This window comes from Vicia villosa, linkage group LG1 (assembly GCF_029867415.1).
Source record: "Vicia villosa cultivar HV-30 ecotype Madison, WI linkage group LG1, Vvil1.0, whole genome shotgun sequence".
In the NCBI taxonomy this organism is placed as follows: Eukaryota; Viridiplantae; Streptophyta; class Magnoliopsida; order Fabales; family Fabaceae; genus Vicia; species Vicia villosa.
In genome coordinates this window covers 10,590,509-10,610,858 of record NC_081180.1, presented here as the reverse complement: position 1 = coordinate 10,610,858, position 20,350 = coordinate 10,590,509, and the positions used below count along the sequence as shown (strand labels likewise).

Genomic DNA, 20,350 nt, shown 5'->3' with positions numbered 1-20,350 from the left:
AAGTGATCAAGTTGGTTAATAATCGTTAAAATATTAATATTATTTAGTAATAAAACAAAGTTGGTTAATGAAAAATAAAAAATTGATTAATAAAACAATGAAGTTGGTTAATAAACGTTCAGATATTAAAAATAATTTTTAGTAGTAAAATAAAGTTGGTTAATGGAGTGTAAAATATTGGTTAATGTAGTTATGAAATTGGTTAATAAAAATCTAAATATTAAAAATAATTTTTAATAGTAAAATAAAGTTGGTTAATGAAATGTAAACGATTGATAAATAAAGTGATAAAGTTGGTTGATGGGACAATTTTATATCGGTATCTCTTAATCTAAACAAATTTTAAAAAATTCTTTATTATTATAATAATATTTTATCGTTCACGTCATTGTTCAAAAATATATATTTTTATTTGAAAAACACTATTGACCATATAAAAATATGGTGAATAGTACTGGTGTGGTGTAAAAATTTGATGTATAAATAACATTACTCTTTTATCTTAAGTAGTGTTATTTGACATATGTATGAATAGTGTTGGGCGTATATATTAGGGTGTGTTTGTTTGACGAATTTAAATTACAATCCCAGGAATGTTATTTCTTGGAATGGTAATCCCAGGAGTTTTATTCCCATCAATTTGTTTGGTAAATAATTAAGGTTCCAAGGAATAATTTTGAATTTTATTTTATTTATAATTTTAAATTTTTAAAAATATAAAATATTGTGTTAAAATGATATGAAAATGGGTAGTTTGAGTTGGTTATTTTTTATTCCCATGGGAATATATAATTCCCACCCTTTGACATGGGAATAAATAGTTAAAATTTTGTGAATAACTTATATTCCTGCGAATTATTTATTCCAAGGCATTTTTTTTCTTTCCCATCTACCAAACAAAGGAATAACTATTTCCAACCTCAAATTCCCAGGAATCTTTTTTCTAACACCGAAACAAACACACCCTTGGTGTAAGGACTAGATGTAAGAAAATATCATTACTCTTTTATTATTAACCAAACAACATTCTTTCCTATAAACTAAACCTTATGCACTACTCTAAATTAGAGTACATCATTTTTCTTTCACCATTTCTCACACAAAACAACTCTCTTCTGTCTCACACATAAATACTGTCCAATGGCTGTTAATCATGTAATAACTTTTTTAATATATACACCTTTTATGGTAGCTTTTGCTGGCAACTTATACCAAGATGTTGGTACTTGGTATCACTTGGGAGAAGGAAGAGCTAAGATTCTAACAATGGTCAGCTTCTTACTTTGGATCTCTAGATAGAACCTCTGGCTCTGGCTTTCAATCCAATAATCAATATCTTTATGGTAAAATTGACATGCAAATCAAACTAGTACCTGGAAATTCAGCTGGCACTGTCACAGCTTATGTGAGTTTAATTTTAAACAATACCTTCTGAATAATGCTGTTTTATATTTTTCTTAAGCATGCATAGTATTTGATATAAAACTGCAGATTTTCACACCTATTCCTTTCTATGGAATCCTGCACATGCTGTGTAAGTTTTTCTAAAATTCATATCAAAATTATCTTGTAAAATTCTCATAATTAATTCATTTGACTTCATGATTTTATTTTTCTTTTCAGATTTTACATTGATGGAAGACCAATTAGCTAGGGAATTCAAGAATTTAGAGAGTGAAGGTTTTCCAAAGAATCAAGCAATGAGACTATATTCAAGTCTATGGAATGCAGATGATTGGGCAACAAGAGGTGGTCTTGTGAAAACAGATTGGACGTCACAAGCTCCATTTACTGCTTCTTTTAGAAACTTCAAAGCCAGTGGTTGTGTTTGGTCCAATGGAGTTTCTTCATGCAAATCCAACTCTTCTTCTGATGATAATGCTTGGTTATCTCAACAACTTGATATTACAAACCAGAAGAAACTAAAATGGGTGCAGAAGAATTACATGATATATAATTACTGTAATGATGCTAAACGATTTCCTCAAGGTCTCCATGTGGAATGCACTGTTCGTACCAAGTCATAAGAGGATCACAACTTTTACTAGTTTATTTTTTTAATACTATGTAACATATGTATTATTTTTTGAGCTACGTTATTTGTATTTACAGTTTACCCGTACGGTAAATAGTATTTTTATTAAAAAAAATAATATATTTTTTGAATTAAAGAAGACGGATAGAAAAATAGCATAATTAACAAATTTTATTATTTTATTAATTAATATTTCGTACTTCGTTAACCAACTTCGTTTTATTATTAAATTATTTTTAATATCTAAACATTTATTATTCAACTTTATCACTTTATTAATCAATGTTTTATATATTATTAATTAATTTTATTTTACTATTAAAAAATTATTTTTAATATATGAGTCCTTATTAACCAAATAATAAATTACATTAATTAATTTTACATTCAATTAACCAATTTTATGTTTTCATTATTTATACAATGGAAAAGCTATCATGTGCCTCAATGGCACAAAATAATTAAATATTTATAGAAATATTTTCTTGGAAAGCGTGCATTCAATGTATCGAAACTTTACATATGACTTTATTACATTTAATTTAATTTAATTTTTTTCTAATTATAGTATCTTAACATGTGTCCTTATGGCACATGTTAGCCTGACCCTTTATACATGTACTAGCATGGTTAGTGGTAAACAAGTTCTCCAAATATTGGACTGTGTGGATTGAATTGGGATGTGAAAGTGGTATTGATGATATGAAATTAAAGTTAACAATTAAGTTAACAAATAATTAATACTAAAAGAAAATAAACTTTTAAGTTAACTTATTAAAAAATTAAAAAATAATAAAATAAATTAAAAAGTTTATAATATTATGTTTTGGATAATTCTAATAGAATTTAACTTAAAAAACTCAGCCCATAAGAAAATAGTGTATTATCTAATATTCTTTAACTTCAAATAAGAAGAAAAAAAAGATTATCAAAGGAGTTTTATTTAAGCATATAAATATTTATAAGTTTTAAATCATAAACAAAATTTAAAAAGTGATATTGTAAAAAATATCCATAGTCATATCCTGAGGGTTGTTGATAATGTATTTACTAGTACTACTTGGCTTGCCCAAAAAGAAATAATGATGATGAAATTTGAGTCCCCACAATAAACCGACTTAGCATTTTCGACAGCAAGAAATATGTGAAACGTATTCTAAACCTTCACTACTTTGAGTCTCATATTTTGGCTGCATAAAAGAAAACGAGTGATAGCCACTTGTAAACTTAATTGGCTCTTCTATATAATAATTAATATTTGTGCCAAGTCATGATGGAATGAAAAACTACTGCTGCTAGCTGTACACGGCAACATATCTGAGTGACTGCACTTTTCTCTCTTTCTTACTTCCTTCCTATCACAAATGTATGACTATAAATACAACTTCCATTTCATTACCACAATCATCCCTTCAATATTCATTTCATCACCATTACTGATCTATACAACATGGCCTTTATTCATTCTTCAACCATCACTTTCCTCCTTTCTCAACTATTTTTTGCTTATTTTATGACAGCATATGCAGCAGGGAATTTCTACCAAAATTTTGATATTACTTGGGGTGATGGTCGTGCCAACATACTTGACAACGGTCAACTTCTCACTCTTTCTCTTGACAAAGCCTCTGGTTCTGGTTTTCAATCCAAGAACGAATATCTCTTCGGTAACATTGATATGCAACTCAAGCTTGTACCAGGAAATTCTGCTGGCACTGTCACTGCTTACTATGTAAGTACTAATAACGCTTACTATTTTAATTCTTATATGCTACTAGTAGTAATACTTGTAGTAATATTCATTGAAGTTTCAAATTCCTAATTCCTTATTTTTGCTATGCCATGATGCAGTTATCATCAAAAGGATCAAACTGGGATGAGATTGATTTTGAATTCTTAGGAAATGTAAGCGGAGAACCATACATTCTTCATACAAATGTGTTTAGTCAAGGCAAAGGAAACAGAGAGCAACAATTCTATCTATGGTTTGATCCAACTGCTGATTTCCACACTTATTCCATTCTATGGAATCCTCAGCGCATTGTGTAAGTACTTTTTACAAATTCCACAAACATTTCAATTTCATTCAGTGAGTGTTGATTAATGATTGATGAGCATGTGTGCATATTCAATGAATGCAGTTTTTCAGTGGATGGAACAGCAATAAGAGAATTCAAGAATATGGAATCAAAAGGAGTTGCATTTCTAAAGAGTCAAGCAATGAGAATATATTCAAGTCTATGGAATGCTGATGATTGGGCAACAAGAGGTGGTCTTGTCAAAACTGATTGGAATCAAGCTCCATTCATAGCTTCATACAGAAATTTCAATGCAGATGCTTCCTCATCCAATGCTTGGTACTCTCAACAGTTGGATTCAACAAGTCAACAGAGATTAAGTTGGGTTCAAAAGAATTACATGATTTACAATTATTGCAATGACACCAAAAGATTTCCTCAAGGCCTTCCAACTGAGTGTATTACACAATGTTTTGAGTCATTGTGCAGAGTGAAAAACGGCGGAAAAGAAAAAGACGAAGATCAAAATTGAATTGTATATTATGTGTATATTACATACTGGGCTATATTCCTTATATAGGATATATAGGGTATGGACATAAGAAGGTTGGGCCCATGAACTGAATACTGAATATATGAGGCCCAATACAGTGTAACACGGTTAAAAGCCCCCCATAAGCTAGGTGTAAATACAATGTAAGCCTAGCTTAGTGATATTTTCTACAAAAGGATAGTTGTCCAACGGTTTTGTGAGTATGTCGGCAAGTTGTTGCTTAGACGGAACGGGTAGGAGATGGAATAAGTTTTGCTGCAGTTTCTCGCGAACTAAATGACAGTCGAGTTCAATATGTTTGGTTCTTTCGTGGAATGACGAATTGCTAGCAATGTGGATAGCTGAGGCATTGTCACAGTATAAATTGGCCGGTGTTTGGAAGGATATATTGATGTCGTTGAGTAGATTTGTAATCCATTGAATTTCGCATACGGTTGTCGCCATGGCACGGTATTCAGCTTCTGTTGAGCTTCGAGAAACAGTTGGTTGTTTCTTTGATTTCCATGAAACGAGGGAATTGCCTAGAAATATGCAGTAGCCGGTAATAGATCTTCGAGTGTCAGGGCACGTGGCCCAGTCAGAATCCGAAAAAGCCTTAATTTGCAGTTGTTGGTTGCTTGGGAAGAAGAGTCCTTGGGCAGGTGCAGATTTCAGATAACGCAGGACACGTAGAGCAGCTTCATAATGAGTGTCTGTTGGAGCCTGCATATGTTGGCTCAACTGTTGGACGGCATATGCAATGTCTGGACGAGTGTTGAGGAGGTAAATGAGCTGTCCTACTAGTCTTCTGTACTTTGTTGGATCTGCCATTGGAATTCCTGTGTTTTCAGTCAAGCGTGTATCTCTTGCCATTGGAGTTTTTGCTGGTTTGCAAGCAAGGAGTCCTGTTGTGGAGAGAAGATCTAAGGTGTATTTTCTCTGATTGATGTTGATGCCCTTGCTGTTTCTTGCTATCTCCAGTCCTAGAAAATATTTTAGAGGTCCAAGATCCTTTAGATTGAAGTGTGTATGCAGGAGCTGTTTGGTTTGAGTAATAATCTCAAGATTATTTCCTGCAAGCAGCAAATCATCAACATAAATTAGGATCATAGTATAGGAATTGGCAGATTTGTGTATGAACAAGGAATGGTCACATGAACATTGTCTGTAATTGTTTGTGAGAAGCACTTGAGATAGCTTGTCAAACCATTGCCTGCTGGACTGTTTTAAGCCATACAATGATTTGAGAAGTCTGCATACTTGATTTGGAGCTGAAGCATGCATACCCTTGGGTAGTGACATGTAAACTTCTTCATCCAAATCACCATGTAAGAAGGCATTATGCACATCTAATTGAAACAGATAAAAATTAAAAGTAGCAGCTAGGGCAAGGAGAATTCTTACTGTGGTTAGTTTTGCAACAGGTGAAAAAGTATTAAAGAAATCAATACCTTCTATTTGCTTGAATCCTTGTGCAACAAGTCTTGCTTTATGTCTTTCTAAGGTGCCATCTGAGTTGTATTTTGTTTTATACACCCATTTAGAACCAATAGTTTTCTTACCTGGAGGAAGAGTTGTGATGATCCATGTTTTGTTCAAAGTGAGGGCTTCAATATCATTGTTCATGGCTTGAATCCAATGATTGTGAGCACTGGCCTCTTTGTATGTTAATGGATCAGATGTGGTTGTTATAGCTGTTATGTATGCATGATGTGCAGGTGAAATGCCGTTGTATGATATGTATTTGGATATGTCATATATGGGAGATGAAAGGGAAGTAGTGCATATAAAATCTTTCAAGTAGGCAGGGGTGGATTTAATCCTAGCAGAATGTCTAATGGTATTGTCCTGATTATTAACAATTTGTACTTCATTGGAGTTATCAGTAGGCTGATGCTGATTTGTTTCAGTGTTATCCTCAGTATTGTGTATAGAATCTTGGGGCATAGGTGATTGGTTAGGAGTTTGCTGAGTGTTGGTATGGGTAGGTTGATCATCAAGGTCAAATATAAAGGGTATAGTGTTGCTGTCCAATTGGTTTGGTGATTGGTTTTCAGGATTGCTGGTAGTGTCAATAGGAGTTGGGTATGGGAATTGGTTTTCATAGAAGATTGTGTTTCTAGATGTGAATAAAGCTCTAGTTTTGAGGTCATATAACAGATAGCCTTTGATACCTAAAGTAAATCCTAAGAAAATACAGGGAGTGGCTCTAGGATCTAGTTTATCCCTGTTTCTAGTGAGTGTAGAAGCATAAGCCAAACAGCCAAAGACTTTAAGTTTGTCAAATGAAGGTGGTGAATTAAATAACAATTCATGTGGTGTTTTATTTTGTATGGTGTGGCTGCTAAGTCTATTTATGAGGTATGTGGTGTGGCATAGTGCAAATGACCAGGAAATTTTGGGCAGATTAGAGTGGAAGAGTAATGATCTAGTGACTTGTAATAAATGCCTATGTTTTCTTTCAACAACAGAATTCTGTTGGGGTGTTTCTACACAGCTCTTTTGATGTAAAATGCCATGTGATGCATAAAAAGAGGGCATAATGAATTCAGGTCCATTGTCAGACCTTATGGTTTTAATTGTGCATGAAAATTGTGTTTTGCAATATGCTATGAAGTTTTGAACAAGGAGTCGAGTTTCAGATTTACTATGCATAAGAAAAGTCCAAGTATATCTTGAATAGTCATCTACAATAGTTAAAAAATATTTGTAGCCATCTAAAGAAGTAATAGCAATGGGACCCCAAATGTCCATATGTATTAAGTCAAAACACTTAGTAGTGATACTATTACTAGTAGGAAATGTAAGCTTACATTGTTTGCTTAAATGACAAGTATGGCATGGTTGTATTTTCTTAACAGTTATAATAGGGAAATCTTTAGACATTTGAGAGAGAACATCATGGGATGGATGTCCCAATCTATGATGCCAAGGGGAATTCTTATTGTTAACAGAATCAGAAATGATGTTATTACATGTTGTTTTTGTGTTATCAACAGAAATAGGTATCCTATGTAAGATGTAAAGACTATTGAGAGGGGTGACTTGGCCAATCTTCTGCTTGGTAGACACATCCTGTATATAACAGGAGTTGTGTAAGAATGTTACACTATAAGCAGAGTTGTGACATAATTTGGAAATGGATATGAGGCTAAATTTGAAATTAGGGATGTAAAAAACATTTTGTAAGCTAAGTGACTGAGTGATATGCACTGTTCCAGAGAAATGTGCAATGAGATGTGTGCCATTAGGTAAATTGATGATAACTGGATTTATGTACTGAATATCAGCAAAACAGGATATATGAGGGCAAACATGGTGAGATGCACCTGAGTCTAAAATCCAGATTGAAGGGTTAGAGAGTGTACTACCTGTATGATTCATACCTGATATTGCAGTTTTGTCATCCTTAGGAGTGTCTTTTCGTGTTTGTTGAAGAAGTTGCAATAGACGTTGGTAATCTTCCTTAGAGATGCTTGGGAGTGCTTCAGGTGTGGCCTGTGGTTTGTGTTCAGATTTGTCCTTTGGATTCTTGTTGCGATACCCAGGTGGGAAGCCATGTTTGAAGTAGCACGTTTCAATAGTGTGGTTTGTCTTGCTGCAATTGGTGCACACCATTGTAGGTTTTCCGGTACCGCGCCCTTTGCCTTTGTTAGCATAAAGAATGGTTGAGTTAGGCGTGTTTTGAATTTGTTGCTGGGCAAGAAGCGAGTACACGCGGCTGATGGATGGAAGGGGATCTTGGAGCAAGATTTGCGTGCGAATGCTGTGGTATGAGTCGTTCAATCCTTTCAGGAAGCAAGTCACATACTCCATGTGTTTGTAATGGCGAACAGCTTTAGATAGGCCACAAGAACAAGGTGTAGGGCAAGAGCAAGATGGTGTTGGTCGCAGATCTTCTAACTCGTCCCATAAAATCTTCAAATCAGTGAAATAGGTTGATAAGGATCTTTCACCTTGTTGTATTAAATGGATTTCTCGAAGGAGATCAGAGAACCTGAAGTGATTGCCTTTGGTGAACCTCTCACGCAGATCTTCCCAAAGATCGAATGCAGAATCAAAACAGATTGTGCTTTGTGCTATATGCGGTGAAAGTGTGCGATTTAGCCAAGATAACACCATGCTGTTTGCGCGATCCCATAGCTCACAATTCTTGTCTGAATCTGGTGGTCTGGGAAGAGATCCATTGATGAAAGAAACCTTGTTCTTGGATGTTAAAGCGCGTTTCATTGATTTGCTCCAGTTGTGGTAGTTGTTGTCATCTAGGGGAGGTGCAACGATGGTAGCTCCTGGGTTTTCCCCAGGATGAAGGTAGTAAGGGTTTCTGGGATTCATAGATGGATCTTGGGGTGGTATAACAGTTTCAGTGGTGGGGATGGATTCGGCGTCGCTTTCGTCCGATGCCATGAAAAGTAAGAGAGAAAAAGAACTAGATGCAAGAATGAAGGGATGGGGATGAGGATGAAGATGAGTATGAAATGTTGTTGTATTCTTCTGATACCATATTACACAATGTTTTGAGTCATTGTGCAGAGTGAAAAACGGCGGAAAAGAAAAAGACGAAGATCAAAATTGAATTGTATATTATGTGTATATTACATACTGAGCTATATTCCTTATATAGGATATATAGGGTATGGACATAAGAAGATTGGGCCCATGAACTGAATACTGAATATATGAGGCCCAATACAGTGTAACACGGTTAAAAGAGTGCACTGCATTCTAATTTATATCTACCTATTGCAACTACATACTTAAAGATTTAATTTATTTTTTCTTTTCTAAATTAGGCCAATTCAATTGGGTTTACTTGTAATATGTTTCATGTCAACTCATTTATTCTTTGATACACTAAATAAATATTCATATTTCTTTTCATCCAAGCTTAATATAATCTTCTAAACTGATTCTGTATTTGTTAAAAGTGTCTGTCTATAAATATTAAGATTTTGGCCAATCTGTCTTGGCATCGGTAGGATCCCAGAAATATAAGTTGATTTCACATTATTATTGTCCAAAGAGTGAAGTTTAATTTCCTAGAATAAAAATCATGTAATTCAAGTTAGTCTAGGACAAAACAAATGTAAATTGGGACTTTTTAATGAAAAAGTAACTTTCTAACTTCCTAAAAGAATCTAGACATAAAAAAAATAAAAATAAAAGAATCTAATGATGTGTGCTCCTAAAAATCTATTTAAACTTTATTACGGGAGATACTCTAAAATAATTCGAAAATTTATTGATTAAATTAAGTTTTGAAGTTGTTATAATGTGTTGATCGTTGATATTAACGTTAACGGCTGAATTCGAGAAGAAAAAAACAACTTCGGTGAAAGTTTGATTTTTGAGGTTGATAGAGTTTGAGAGTTTTGAAATGAGAAATATGAAGAATGGGGGAGGAGAAGAGTCTGGTGCGAATATAACGTAAAATGTTTTTGTAGATGCGTCTTAGGAAGCGTTTGTATGTGTATCTACGGAACAAAACAAAATTTAAACAAAAAAAAAGTGTTCCCGAAAGTACATCTATAAAATCAGGGATATTTTAAACAACTCCTATGGTGCATAAGAAACCCATGAGTTAGGGTAAGATATTCTCACAAATAAACACTACAGTTAAGGATTGAACTTTGGTTAATTTGTATTTATTTAATTCAACTCCTACTTAATTAAGATATCTCACCCACCCACACAACCATTCATTTGAGGAGTCTTAAAAGGTATTTATCTTGTCATATATAATTTACAGGTCTTGTAATTAATCCTCAAATGGGTCCATGTACTCTGCTCCAATATTAGTTCTCAAACATTTTAGCTTTCTTTCAATTGTTCAAACATTTTAACTTTCTTTCAATTGTTCGTTCAACATAATTGAACTCTTTGATATTTTGTCTTCAATAAAAAACTTGCACCTTTCAAAATCGATCCTTACAATATTGTTTATAATCACTTGTAACAGAAAATTGATATGTAGTTTTTTAAATATAAATAGACATACTCTATTCATTCAAAATAGCGGAGTTAGAGAAAATAAGAGATTGTAAAGAATTATTATTTTGTCATTTGTTATTCTTTTCTCAATAACAGAGATAGTCAGTTCCTTAAATACGATTTATGATAAAGAATTGGTGTTAGAGCTATGGCATCTTCCAAGTTTAATGTTGAAAATTTTAGTGGAAAAAATAACTTCAACATGTAGCGTGGGTATAGATGTTTGCTCTCCTCACGCATCAAGAATATGAGAAGGCGGTGAAAGGAGAAGCTAAGTTTCCAACTGAGTTAACATTCACACAGAAGAATACAGTAATGAAAAAGTAGTAACGAGTGCCCTTAGGGCACTTTTTAAGTATTTTATATAAAAAATATTATATTTTTTATAAAAGTCAATATTTTAATTTTCAATGCATTTATAATGTATTAAATATACACATTTTTAAAAAAACTTACTACTTTAATACCTTAAAGAGTGTCCCAAGGGCTCTGGTTAGTATTTCCCAATGAAAAATACATATATCATATTATTATTATCATCGTTGGATGATGAAGTTTTGGGAGAAGTATCTAGATAAGAGACTGCGGACCTATGAAGCGTCGACACGCCATTCAGAAGGCGTGTCACGACATCGGACACGTGTCGGACATGGATACTCGTACGACATGTATCTGACACGTTTTTGCAGTGTTCAACGAAAAATAATAATTTAATTGCAGCGAACACGAATACGACACCTTGTTTCAAATAAATGACACACTTAACTCCAAAAAATTTAAAATTTTTTTATAAAAAGAAAAGCCCAACTCAATGATTATCATATTTTTATTTATAAAAATAATAGAGTTTTTTTACCTTTCATAATTCACTTCTCCGCTATAAAACTAACACAATTATGATTTCTTATTTTTTTTCTTATTCCACGGTTTAGAGGCCGGTTTTATCAATATGGAGTGACTATGATATGATTTGTATTGTTTTGTTTTGGTGGATTTATGTCTTTTTGTGTTGATTGAAAGTACTAAGTTTTTATATATATATATATATATATATATATATATATATATATATATATATATATATATATATATATATATATATATATATATATATATATATATATATATATATATAAATTTTGCTTCTCGTTTTAAACTCTTTATAAACTGTGCTCATACTCATACATTGCATTATTATATTAATATATAAAATATATATATAGTCGTGTCCGTGTCCTATGTTTTCTATATTAGTGGGATTCTCGTGCCCGTATCTGTGTCCGAGTCCAGGCTTCATAGATGCAGACAAGCTTTGGGCAAAGCTTGAAACGTCTATGCATGAAGAAACAAGTATATACTATGCAAATGCATGAATGTGAGTCTATTCAGAAACATATTGATAATTTCAACCAAATTATTCTTAGTTATTTGCCAAGAGCTTATGACGATCTTGTAGACACCATAATTTTTGGTAGAAGTTCACTATCCATGAAGGAAGTGAAAATGTTTGTGCAGTCTTGGGAACGAAAAAGGTGAATGAACGATTCATATGAGGGCACTAGCTCGGGTGATGGTCTAATGATAAGAGGATGGATAGAGAAAAGGAAGAAGAAGTTCCAAACAAGGCGATCAAACTCACACAACAAGAATAAGAACGACAATATATGCCATATTTGTCAAAGAGAAAGAAGTTAGAAAAGAAATTGTCTAGAGCTCAAGAGAGACAAAGTAAGTACTTGAGAGTTTGGTGGAGAAGATGTTGCCTTAGAAGAATCAGATGAAGGAAATGTTATTTTCGTCTCATCTAATGTTAATGATGAAGTTAGCTTTAAAGTTTTGAGCCGATTTTCTATTTACCATCATCGTTGTTCATCAATGATGGTGAAATATTTGTCATAGGCATGATAGCTTTTATTGCTTTGATTTACGAAAGAAGCAGCATACTTGATTGTAATAAGATGACAGATATGCCTTGGGAATTTTCCTTGTACTTTTTCAAATTGCTGGATTGACTGATGTCTACTATCATTTTTGTTTGTTGTATTCGATCATTGTCTTTTGCGTTTGTTGTAGTAGTGTATTGCTTTGAATATACATTTATCGCATTTGGTGATTTATTTGTGCTTCTCGGGCGATGCCCGTGATAGACTAAGTTGAGTTCATGTAATCATATTTTGAACTGTGCTTACTGTTCGTCGGGTAGGATCCTCGTCCCTTCCCCCGAGGCTTGGCCTAGATCGAGGTGGACGTCTACAATCTCTACCACTTACGTCTAGGTGTTGGCTAGATCCATGGAGGGTGTGTCATCTACACAAAAGTGTGTTTAATAGGCCTTAGATGTGATGTGTGCGCTTGGGTCGTTTCAGAATCATAGAAATGCATTAAGTGTGTAATAGATACGCAGTTGGACCTAGAACGTGTTTAGGTTGTATAGGAATCATAAAAACGCGTTAAGTTTGTATCGTATACACAACCGAATGAATAGTGTGCTTTAAGCCGTATCGGAATCGCATAAATGCTTTTAGTCTATATCGGATGCGCAATTGGACTTGGAATGTGTTTAAGTTGTATCACAACCGCATAAATGTGTTAAGTCTGTATTAGATACACAACTGCATAAATGCATTCAGTCTGTATGAGATACACAATAAGCTCGGAATATTCTTAAGTCATATCAAAATCGCAAAAGTGCATTAAATCTGTATCGTAGACATAGTCATATACTTTATCTTAGTTCTCTTTTTCCAGTCTTACTTTTGGAACGAGAATGTTGAGTGGTGGTTAGATGCTGACACCAACTGTTCTTCTTGCAAGTGACACTCGGGACACCTTTCTCTGGGCACTTCCAATGGTCCTCCACTTCACTATCTGATCGATGGAGACCCTAGTGCATCAAGTGGAAATCCTGTTGCATCCAAAGGATGCACCGCGGTATCGGATTGGTGCCTGGAGTTGACTACAAAATTGTCGTATCCGCGTGTCATTAACTACGAACATCTGATATCATGAAGACATTTTCTCGGTATGAGCTTCGCCAAGCGGGAGACGCGAGGACGATGCTAGGTCGGGGGATAAATTGTAAATTTTCTGCCTGGTCATCATGGAAATCACCTTTAGAGCCCGAGACACCCTAGGTAGGTCTAAGACTCCTTCTTCTACTATTTTGTTGACTTCTCGCTTATGAGATCTGTAGAAGTTATGAACTAGTTAATCGAAGATTTGGATTTTAGTTACGAAAGTCCAGATCTGGAACTTCTGAGTTCGTTCGATTCACGGAAAACACTTGAATTAGAAGCCAATTCGTTTCTTGATTCGGTAGCCTGAGGATGTTACGATTTGGTGAATCAAAAATTGGATCTAAAATTGCGGAAGCCGTAGGAATCAGAAGTCAATTCTCATAAACAACGCCACTTTTTCGTTTGGAAACCAGAAATAGATGCTCAAGCTCCGCGAAGGAACCTAAAATGAAGAGAGTTGGTTAACCGATGATCTTGAACAATAGCTCTGATCTCCTTTACTGTGGCGCGGGGTGGACTTGTTTGATTTAACACTCCAACATTTAAGTCAGTTCGAGATTCAAGATGACTATAATAAAATTGGAGATCAAGATTATTTTTTTGTGGTATGTAAATTATTTTTATATATTATATTGAGTATAGTGAACTTTTCAAAAATTGAATTTCAGTCAATTGGGTCTTTTGGCCGATCTATAATGTATTCAAAGTTACATATAAGTAGAACAAAGCACTATATGTGTTGAATTTATCTCCTATGGCCTATTAAATAGGAACAGTTCAATTCTTTTTATCGGAACATAGAAATTCTCTTTAAAGTGTTATATGGGAATTCTTGTTGGATTGAGTCCTATCCTCAAAGTCGGTTGTCTGATGGCGGTGTTGATATTTTATTAACCTGCTCTGGACAAAATATATGCTGTGAAATTTGAGACCCCACATAAATAATGGAACCAATTCTGCATTTTACATAGCCATTAAGTAAATGCGCGTCATTCAAATTCTTTTTTATTTCTTTGAGTCTCATATGTTTGGTTGGCTGCAAAAAACGACTCATACCCACCCACTTGCAAATATTTTATCATATTTAAAACAAATGTTATGGTCCCCACATTCTTAATTTTTTTTTCTTAGTCATATCTAGTCTAAAACATAATAAGGTTTTGTTTAACAGAAATATAAATTCATTTTTGTATACGTACTTCACAAAATTCTAGTATTAACTCAACTTCACAAAATTGTTTATTAACTAAGAATCACTTTTATTTATATATATAGTGATATTTGAATATTATGATATTTTTGAATTTAAAAATATTTAATTAAAATTAATTAATTAATCGTTAGTTGATTCAGTAATGATTGGCGCTGAATTTGATAGATCAAATTGACGGATTTTCACATCAAAAAAAAAAGATTTTCTAATGATATTTAAGCATTGATAGTAGGTGTGAAGCGCCTATTAAAACATGGTTCTTGAATTGTATATAAATAATATTTGCACCAACTCATGATGGAATGTAAAACTACGACAGCTAGCTGTACACGGCAACAACATATCCGACTGCACTTTCCTCTATTCCTTCCTTCCTTCCTTCCACTCATACTATATAAATACAACTCCCACTTCTCTGCAACCATCATCGCTTCAACTTCTCTTCCAAAATTTTCATACACTTTCAATTCTAATATTTACCATGGCCTTTTTTCATTCTCTTCCAACCATCACTATTCTCTCCCTGTTGATATTTGTTTCATTCACCACAACATATGCAGCAGGAAACTTCTACCAAAACTTCGATATTACTTGGGGTGATGGTCGTGCAAAAATACTTGATAACGGTCAACTTCTCACTCTTTCTCTTGACAAAGCCTCTGGTTCTGGATTTCAATCCAAGAATGAATATCTCTTCGGCAACATTGATATGCAGCTCAAGCTTGTACCTGGAAATTCTGCAGGCACTGTCACTGCTTACTATGTAAGTACAAACAACACTTACTATTTTAATGCTAATTAATATGCTAAAATAATATTTACAGTAATATTAACTGAAGTTTCAAATTCCTAATTAGTTATTTTTTCTATGGCATAATGCAGTTATCATCAAAAGGATCAAACTGGGATGAGATTGATTTTGAATTCTTGGGAAATGTAAGTGGACAACCATACATTCTTCACACCAATGTGTTTAGTCAAGGAAAAGGAAACAGAGAACAACAATTCTATTTATGGTTTGATCCAACTGCTGATTTCCACACCTACTCCATTCTTTGGAATCCTCAACGCATTGTGTAAGTACTTTTTACAAATTTGAAAGACATTTCAATTTCATTCAATGAGTTGATTATTGATGAGCATGTGTGTATATTTATTGAATGCAGTTTTTCTGTGGATGGAACACCAATAAGAGAATTCAAGAATATGGAATCAAAGGGAGTTGCATTTCCAAAGAATCAAGCAATGAGGATATATTCAAGTCTATGGAATGCTGATGATTGGGCAACAAGAGGCGGTCTTGTCAAGACAGATTGGAATCAAGCTCCATTTGTAGCATCATACAGAAATTTCAATGCAGATGCTTCATCATCCAATGCTTGGTACTCTCAACAATTGGATTCAACAAGTCAACAGAGATTGAGTTGGGTTCAAAAGAATTATATGATTTACAATTATTGTAATGACAGCAAAAGATTTCCTCAAGGACTACCAACAGAATGCACTGCATCCTAAAGATTTAATTTATTTTTCTTCTTTAAATTAGGCCAATTCAATTGGCTTTACTTGTAATTTGTTTTATGTCATTCATTTATTCTTTGATACACTAAATAAATATTCATATTGCTTTTCATCCAAGCATAATATAATCTTCTAAACTGATTCTATATTTGTTAAAAGTGTCTATAAATATAAAGATTTTGGCCAATCTGTCTTGGCATCGGTAGGACCCCAGAAATATAAGTTGATTTCGCATAATTATTGTCCAAAGAGTGAAGTTTAATTTCCTAGAATAAAAATCATGTAATTCAAGTTAGTCTAGGAGAAAACAAATGTAAATTGGGACTTTATAATGAAAAAGGAATTGTCTAACTTTCTAAAAGAATCTAGGCTTAATAACACTTGTGGTGTTCATATTTTAACCAACTCCCGAATTTGATCCCTCCTTTTTAAAACAGAACAAAGGAGTCCCTAAACTTATTTGATGAATGCAATATTGGTCCCAAACCCCATTTTCCCTCAAAAAAAAAAAAAAAAGCTGATGTGTCCAAATTTTAAATGATGTGGCCATAAGTTTAATTACGTGGTGTTGCATATTTGGATATTTAAATTATTAATTCATCTAACTAATTTATAAAATAGGATAAAAACACTAAAATAATTTTAAGAAATAATATTTTTGTCCTTTTTTATAAATTAATTAGATGAATTAATAATTTAAGTATCCAAATATGTAATGCCACATAATCACCACATCATTTAAAATTTGGACACATCAACTTTTTTTGGAGGGGAAATGGGGTTTGGGACCAGTATTGCATCCATCAAACAAGTTTAGGGACTGCTTTGTTTTGTTTTAAAATGGAGGGACCAGATTCGTGAGTTAGTCAAAATACGAGGATCAAAAGTGTTATTAAGCCAAGAATCTAATGATGTCTACACCTAAATATCTATTTAAACTCTATTATGGAAAATATTCTAAAATAATTCGAGGTGTGCACTTGAGAGTTTGGTGGAGAAGATGTTGCCTTAGAAGAATCAGATGAAGGAAATTTCTTTTTGTCTCATCTAATGTTAATGATGACGTTAGCTTTAGAGCTTTGCGCCAGTTTTCTATTTATCATCATCATTGTTCATCAGTAATGGTGAAATATTTGTCGTAGGCGTGAGCTTTTATTGCTTTGATTTACGAAAGAAGCAGCATACTTGATTGTAATAAAATGGCATATGCCTTCGAAATTTTCCTTGTACTTTTGCAAATTGGTGGATTTACTGATGTCTACTATCATTTTGGTTTGTTGTATTCGATCATTGTCTTCATCGTTTGTTGTAGTAGTGTATTGCTTTGAATATTCATTTATCGCATTTGGCGATTTGTTTGTGCTTCTCGGGTGATGCCTGTGATCAGCTAAGTTAAGTTCATGTAATCATATTTTGAACTGTGCTCCACGTCATAGGGGATTGTTCGTCGACCAAGGTTAGGATCCCCGTCCCTTCTCCCGGGGCTTGGCCTAGATCGAGGTGGACGTCTCCAATCTCCACCACCCAAATCTAGGGGTTGGCTAGATCCATGGAGGGTGCGTCATCTACACAAAAGTGTGTTTAATAGACCTTAGATGCGAGGTGTGCACTTGAGTCGTTTCAGAATCATAAAAATGCTTTAAGTGTGTATTAGATACGTAGTTGGACCTAGAACGTTTTTAAGTTGTATCAGAATCACAAAAACGTGTTAAGTTCGTATCCGATACACAACTGAACATTGAGTGTGCTTTAAGCCGTATCGGAATCGCATAAATGCTTTTAGTCTGTATCGGATGCGCAATTGGACTTGGAATGTGTTTAAGTTGTATCGCAACCGCATAAATGTGTTACGTATGTATTAGATACACGACCAGATATAGAGTGTGTTTTAACCCGTATCGAAATTACATAAATGCATTCAGTCTGCATGAGATACAAAATAAGCTCGGAATATGCTTAAGCCGTATAAAAATCACAGAAGTGCATTAAATATGTATCGGAGATATAGTCATATACTTTATATTTGTTCTCTTTTTCCAGTCTTACTTTTGGAACAAGAATGTTTAGTGGTGGTCAGATGCTGACACCAGCCTTTCTTCTTGCAACTGGCATTCAACACACCTTTCTCTGGGCACTTCCAGTGGTCCACTACTTCGATATCCGATCAATGGAGACCCTGGTGAATCAAGTGGAAATCATGTTGTATCCACAGAATGCACCACGGTATTGGATCGACGCTTGGAGTTGACTACAAATTTGTCGTATCTGCGTGTCATTAACTATGAACATATGGTATCTTGAAGGCGTTTTCTCGGTATGAGCTTTGGCAAGAGGGTGACGCTAGGTCGGGGACAAATTGTAAATTTTTTGCCCAGTCTTCATGGAAATCGCCTTTAGAGCCCGACACACCCTAGGTCAGGATCTAAGACTCCTTCTTATACTATTTTGTGGACTTCTTGCTTGTGAGATCTGTAGAAGTTATGAACTAGTTAATCAGAGATTTGAATTTGAGTTGCGAAAGTCTAGATCTGGAACTTTTGAGTTCGTTCAATTCATGGAAAACACTTGAATCAGAAGCCAATTCGTTTCTTAATTCGGTAGCATGAGGATGTTATGATTTGGTGAATCAAAAATTGGATATGAAATCATGGAAATTGTAGGAATCATAACTCAATTCTCATAAACGGCGTCACTTTTTTGTTCGGGAACCGGAACTGGATGCTCAAGCTCCACGAAGGAACCAAAAATGAAGAGAGTTGGTTAAATGATGATCTTGAACATTGGCGTGGGATGGACCTATATGATTAACACTCCAACATCCAAATCAGTTTGAAGTTCAAGATGAGTATAGTAAAATTGAAGATCAAAATTGTTTTTTCGTAGTATATAAACTATTTTTATATGTTAGATCAAATAGAATGAACTTTTCAAAAATTGAATTTCAATCGATTTGGCTGATCTATAATGTATTCAAAGTTACAAATTCTATAAGTAGAACAAAGCAGTATATGTGTTGAATTTATCTCCTGTGTTTTATTAAATAGGAACAATCCAATTTTTTTATCGGAACATAGAAATTCTCTTTAAAGTGTTATATGGGAATTCTTGTTGGATTTAGTCCTATCCTCAAAGTCGGTTGTCTGATGGCGGTGTTGATATTTTATTGGACAAAAAATATAATGTGAAATCTGAGACCCCACATAAATAATGGAACCAACTCTGCATTTTACATAGCCATTAAGTAAATGTGCGGCATTAAAATTCTTTTTTATTTCTTTGAGTCTCATATGTTTGGTTGGCTGCATGATAGACTCAAACTACCCACCTGCAATTATTTTATTATTTTTAAAAACAAATTTTATTGTCTCCACAATCTTAGACTATAGTAATGGAAAAGAAATGGAGGGTAAGAAATAGAGTGGATTCCTACTCTATTTAAATATCATAAAATCAATGGTGCAGAATTGAACGGAGCAGAGTTGGATGAAGCGGAATAGAGTAGATTGGAATGAATATACTATTTTATTGTTCGGAAATTTTAAGACGGAATAAAATAAGTTGTTCATTCCGTTCAAATTGAAGAGGAAATAAAATGGTGGTAAATAATAAAATAAAATGAAATTCATATCACTCCATTCTACTTTATTCCATTCATTTTTAAATTATTCAAATGAAATATCTTTTTATTCAATCTTATTCCGCTCCATCCGGTTCCATCAATCCAAACAAAACCTAATTTTTTTTCTTAATCACATCCTTAGTTAAAACATACTATAATAAGTTTTGTTTAACAGAAATATGAATTCATTTTTGTATACGTACTTTCTCCTTGTTTTTCTACATCTAGTATGATGCTAGTTGATTTTAACTCAACTTCACAAAATTGTTTATTAACTAAGAATCACTTTTATTTATATATAGTGATATTTGAATATTATGTTACTTTTAAATTTAAGAATGTCTAAATAAAATTAATTAAGTTGTTAGAATGGTAATTTATTTAAAGTTAAATTTTAGAACATT

The 20,350-nt window shown here is 33.6% G+C and overlaps 2 protein-coding genes and 1 pseudogene across 2 annotated transcripts; all 3 read left to right on the top strand.

Moving 5' to 3' along the window:
• The first annotated feature begins 1,114 nt into the window (after window positions 1–1,114).
• On the top strand, window positions 1,115–2,107 carry LOC131600995 (xyloglucan endotransglucosylase/hydrolase protein 22-like; annotated as a pseudogene).
• Window positions 2,108–3,427: 1,320 nt separating this feature from the next.
• LOC131628327 (xyloglucan endotransglucosylase/hydrolase protein 24-like) lies at window positions 3,428–4,901 on the top strand. The gene is made up of 3 exons (XM_058899174.1): window positions 3,428–3,767; window positions 3,887–4,080; window positions 4,177–4,901. Exons 1-3 carry the CDS (start codon window positions 3,486–3,488, stop codon window positions 4,583–4,585), a joined length of 885 nt encoding a protein of 294 aa, XP_058755157.1. The 5' UTR covers window positions 3,428–3,485; the 3' UTR covers window positions 4,586–4,901.
• Window positions 4,902–15,183: 10,282 nt separating this feature from the next.
• On the top strand, window positions 15,184–16,439 carry LOC131628306 (xyloglucan endotransglucosylase/hydrolase protein 24-like). Its single transcript, XM_058899159.1, has 3 exons — window positions 15,184–15,569; window positions 15,689–15,882; window positions 15,973–16,439. Exons 1-3 carry the CDS (start codon window positions 15,288–15,290, stop codon window positions 16,319–16,321), a joined length of 825 nt encoding a protein of 274 aa, XP_058755142.1. The 5' UTR covers window positions 15,184–15,287; the 3' UTR covers window positions 16,322–16,439.
• Window positions 16,440–20,350: the final 3,911 nt, after the last annotated feature.

What these genes read in the sequence shown, in the direction of transcription:
- LOC131628327 (XM_058899174.1), top strand. Translation starts at nt 3,486, where the DNA reads ATGGCCTTTATTCATTCTTCAACCATCACTTTCCTCCTTTCTCAACTA. An exon ending in GCACTGTCACTGCTTACTAT is followed by an intron (nt 3,768 to 3,886) that starts GTAAGTACTAAT and finishes GCCATGATGCAG; the next exon opens with TTATCATCAAAAGGATCAAA. An exon ending in TGGAATCCTCAGCGCATTGT is followed by an intron (nt 4,081 to 4,176) that starts GTAAGTACTTTT and finishes CAATGAATGCAG; the next exon opens with TTTTTCAGTGGATGGAACAG.
- LOC131628306 (XM_058899159.1), top strand. Translation starts at nt 15,288, where the DNA reads ATGGCCTTTTTTCATTCTCTTCCAACCATCACTATTCTCTCCCTGTTG. An exon ending in GCACTGTCACTGCTTACTAT is followed by an intron (nt 15,570 to 15,688) that starts GTAAGTACAAAC and finishes GGCATAATGCAG; the next exon opens with TTATCATCAAAAGGATCAAA. An exon ending in TGGAATCCTCAACGCATTGT is followed by an intron (nt 15,883 to 15,972) that starts GTAAGTACTTTT and finishes TATTGAATGCAG; the next exon opens with TTTTTCTGTGGATGGAACAC.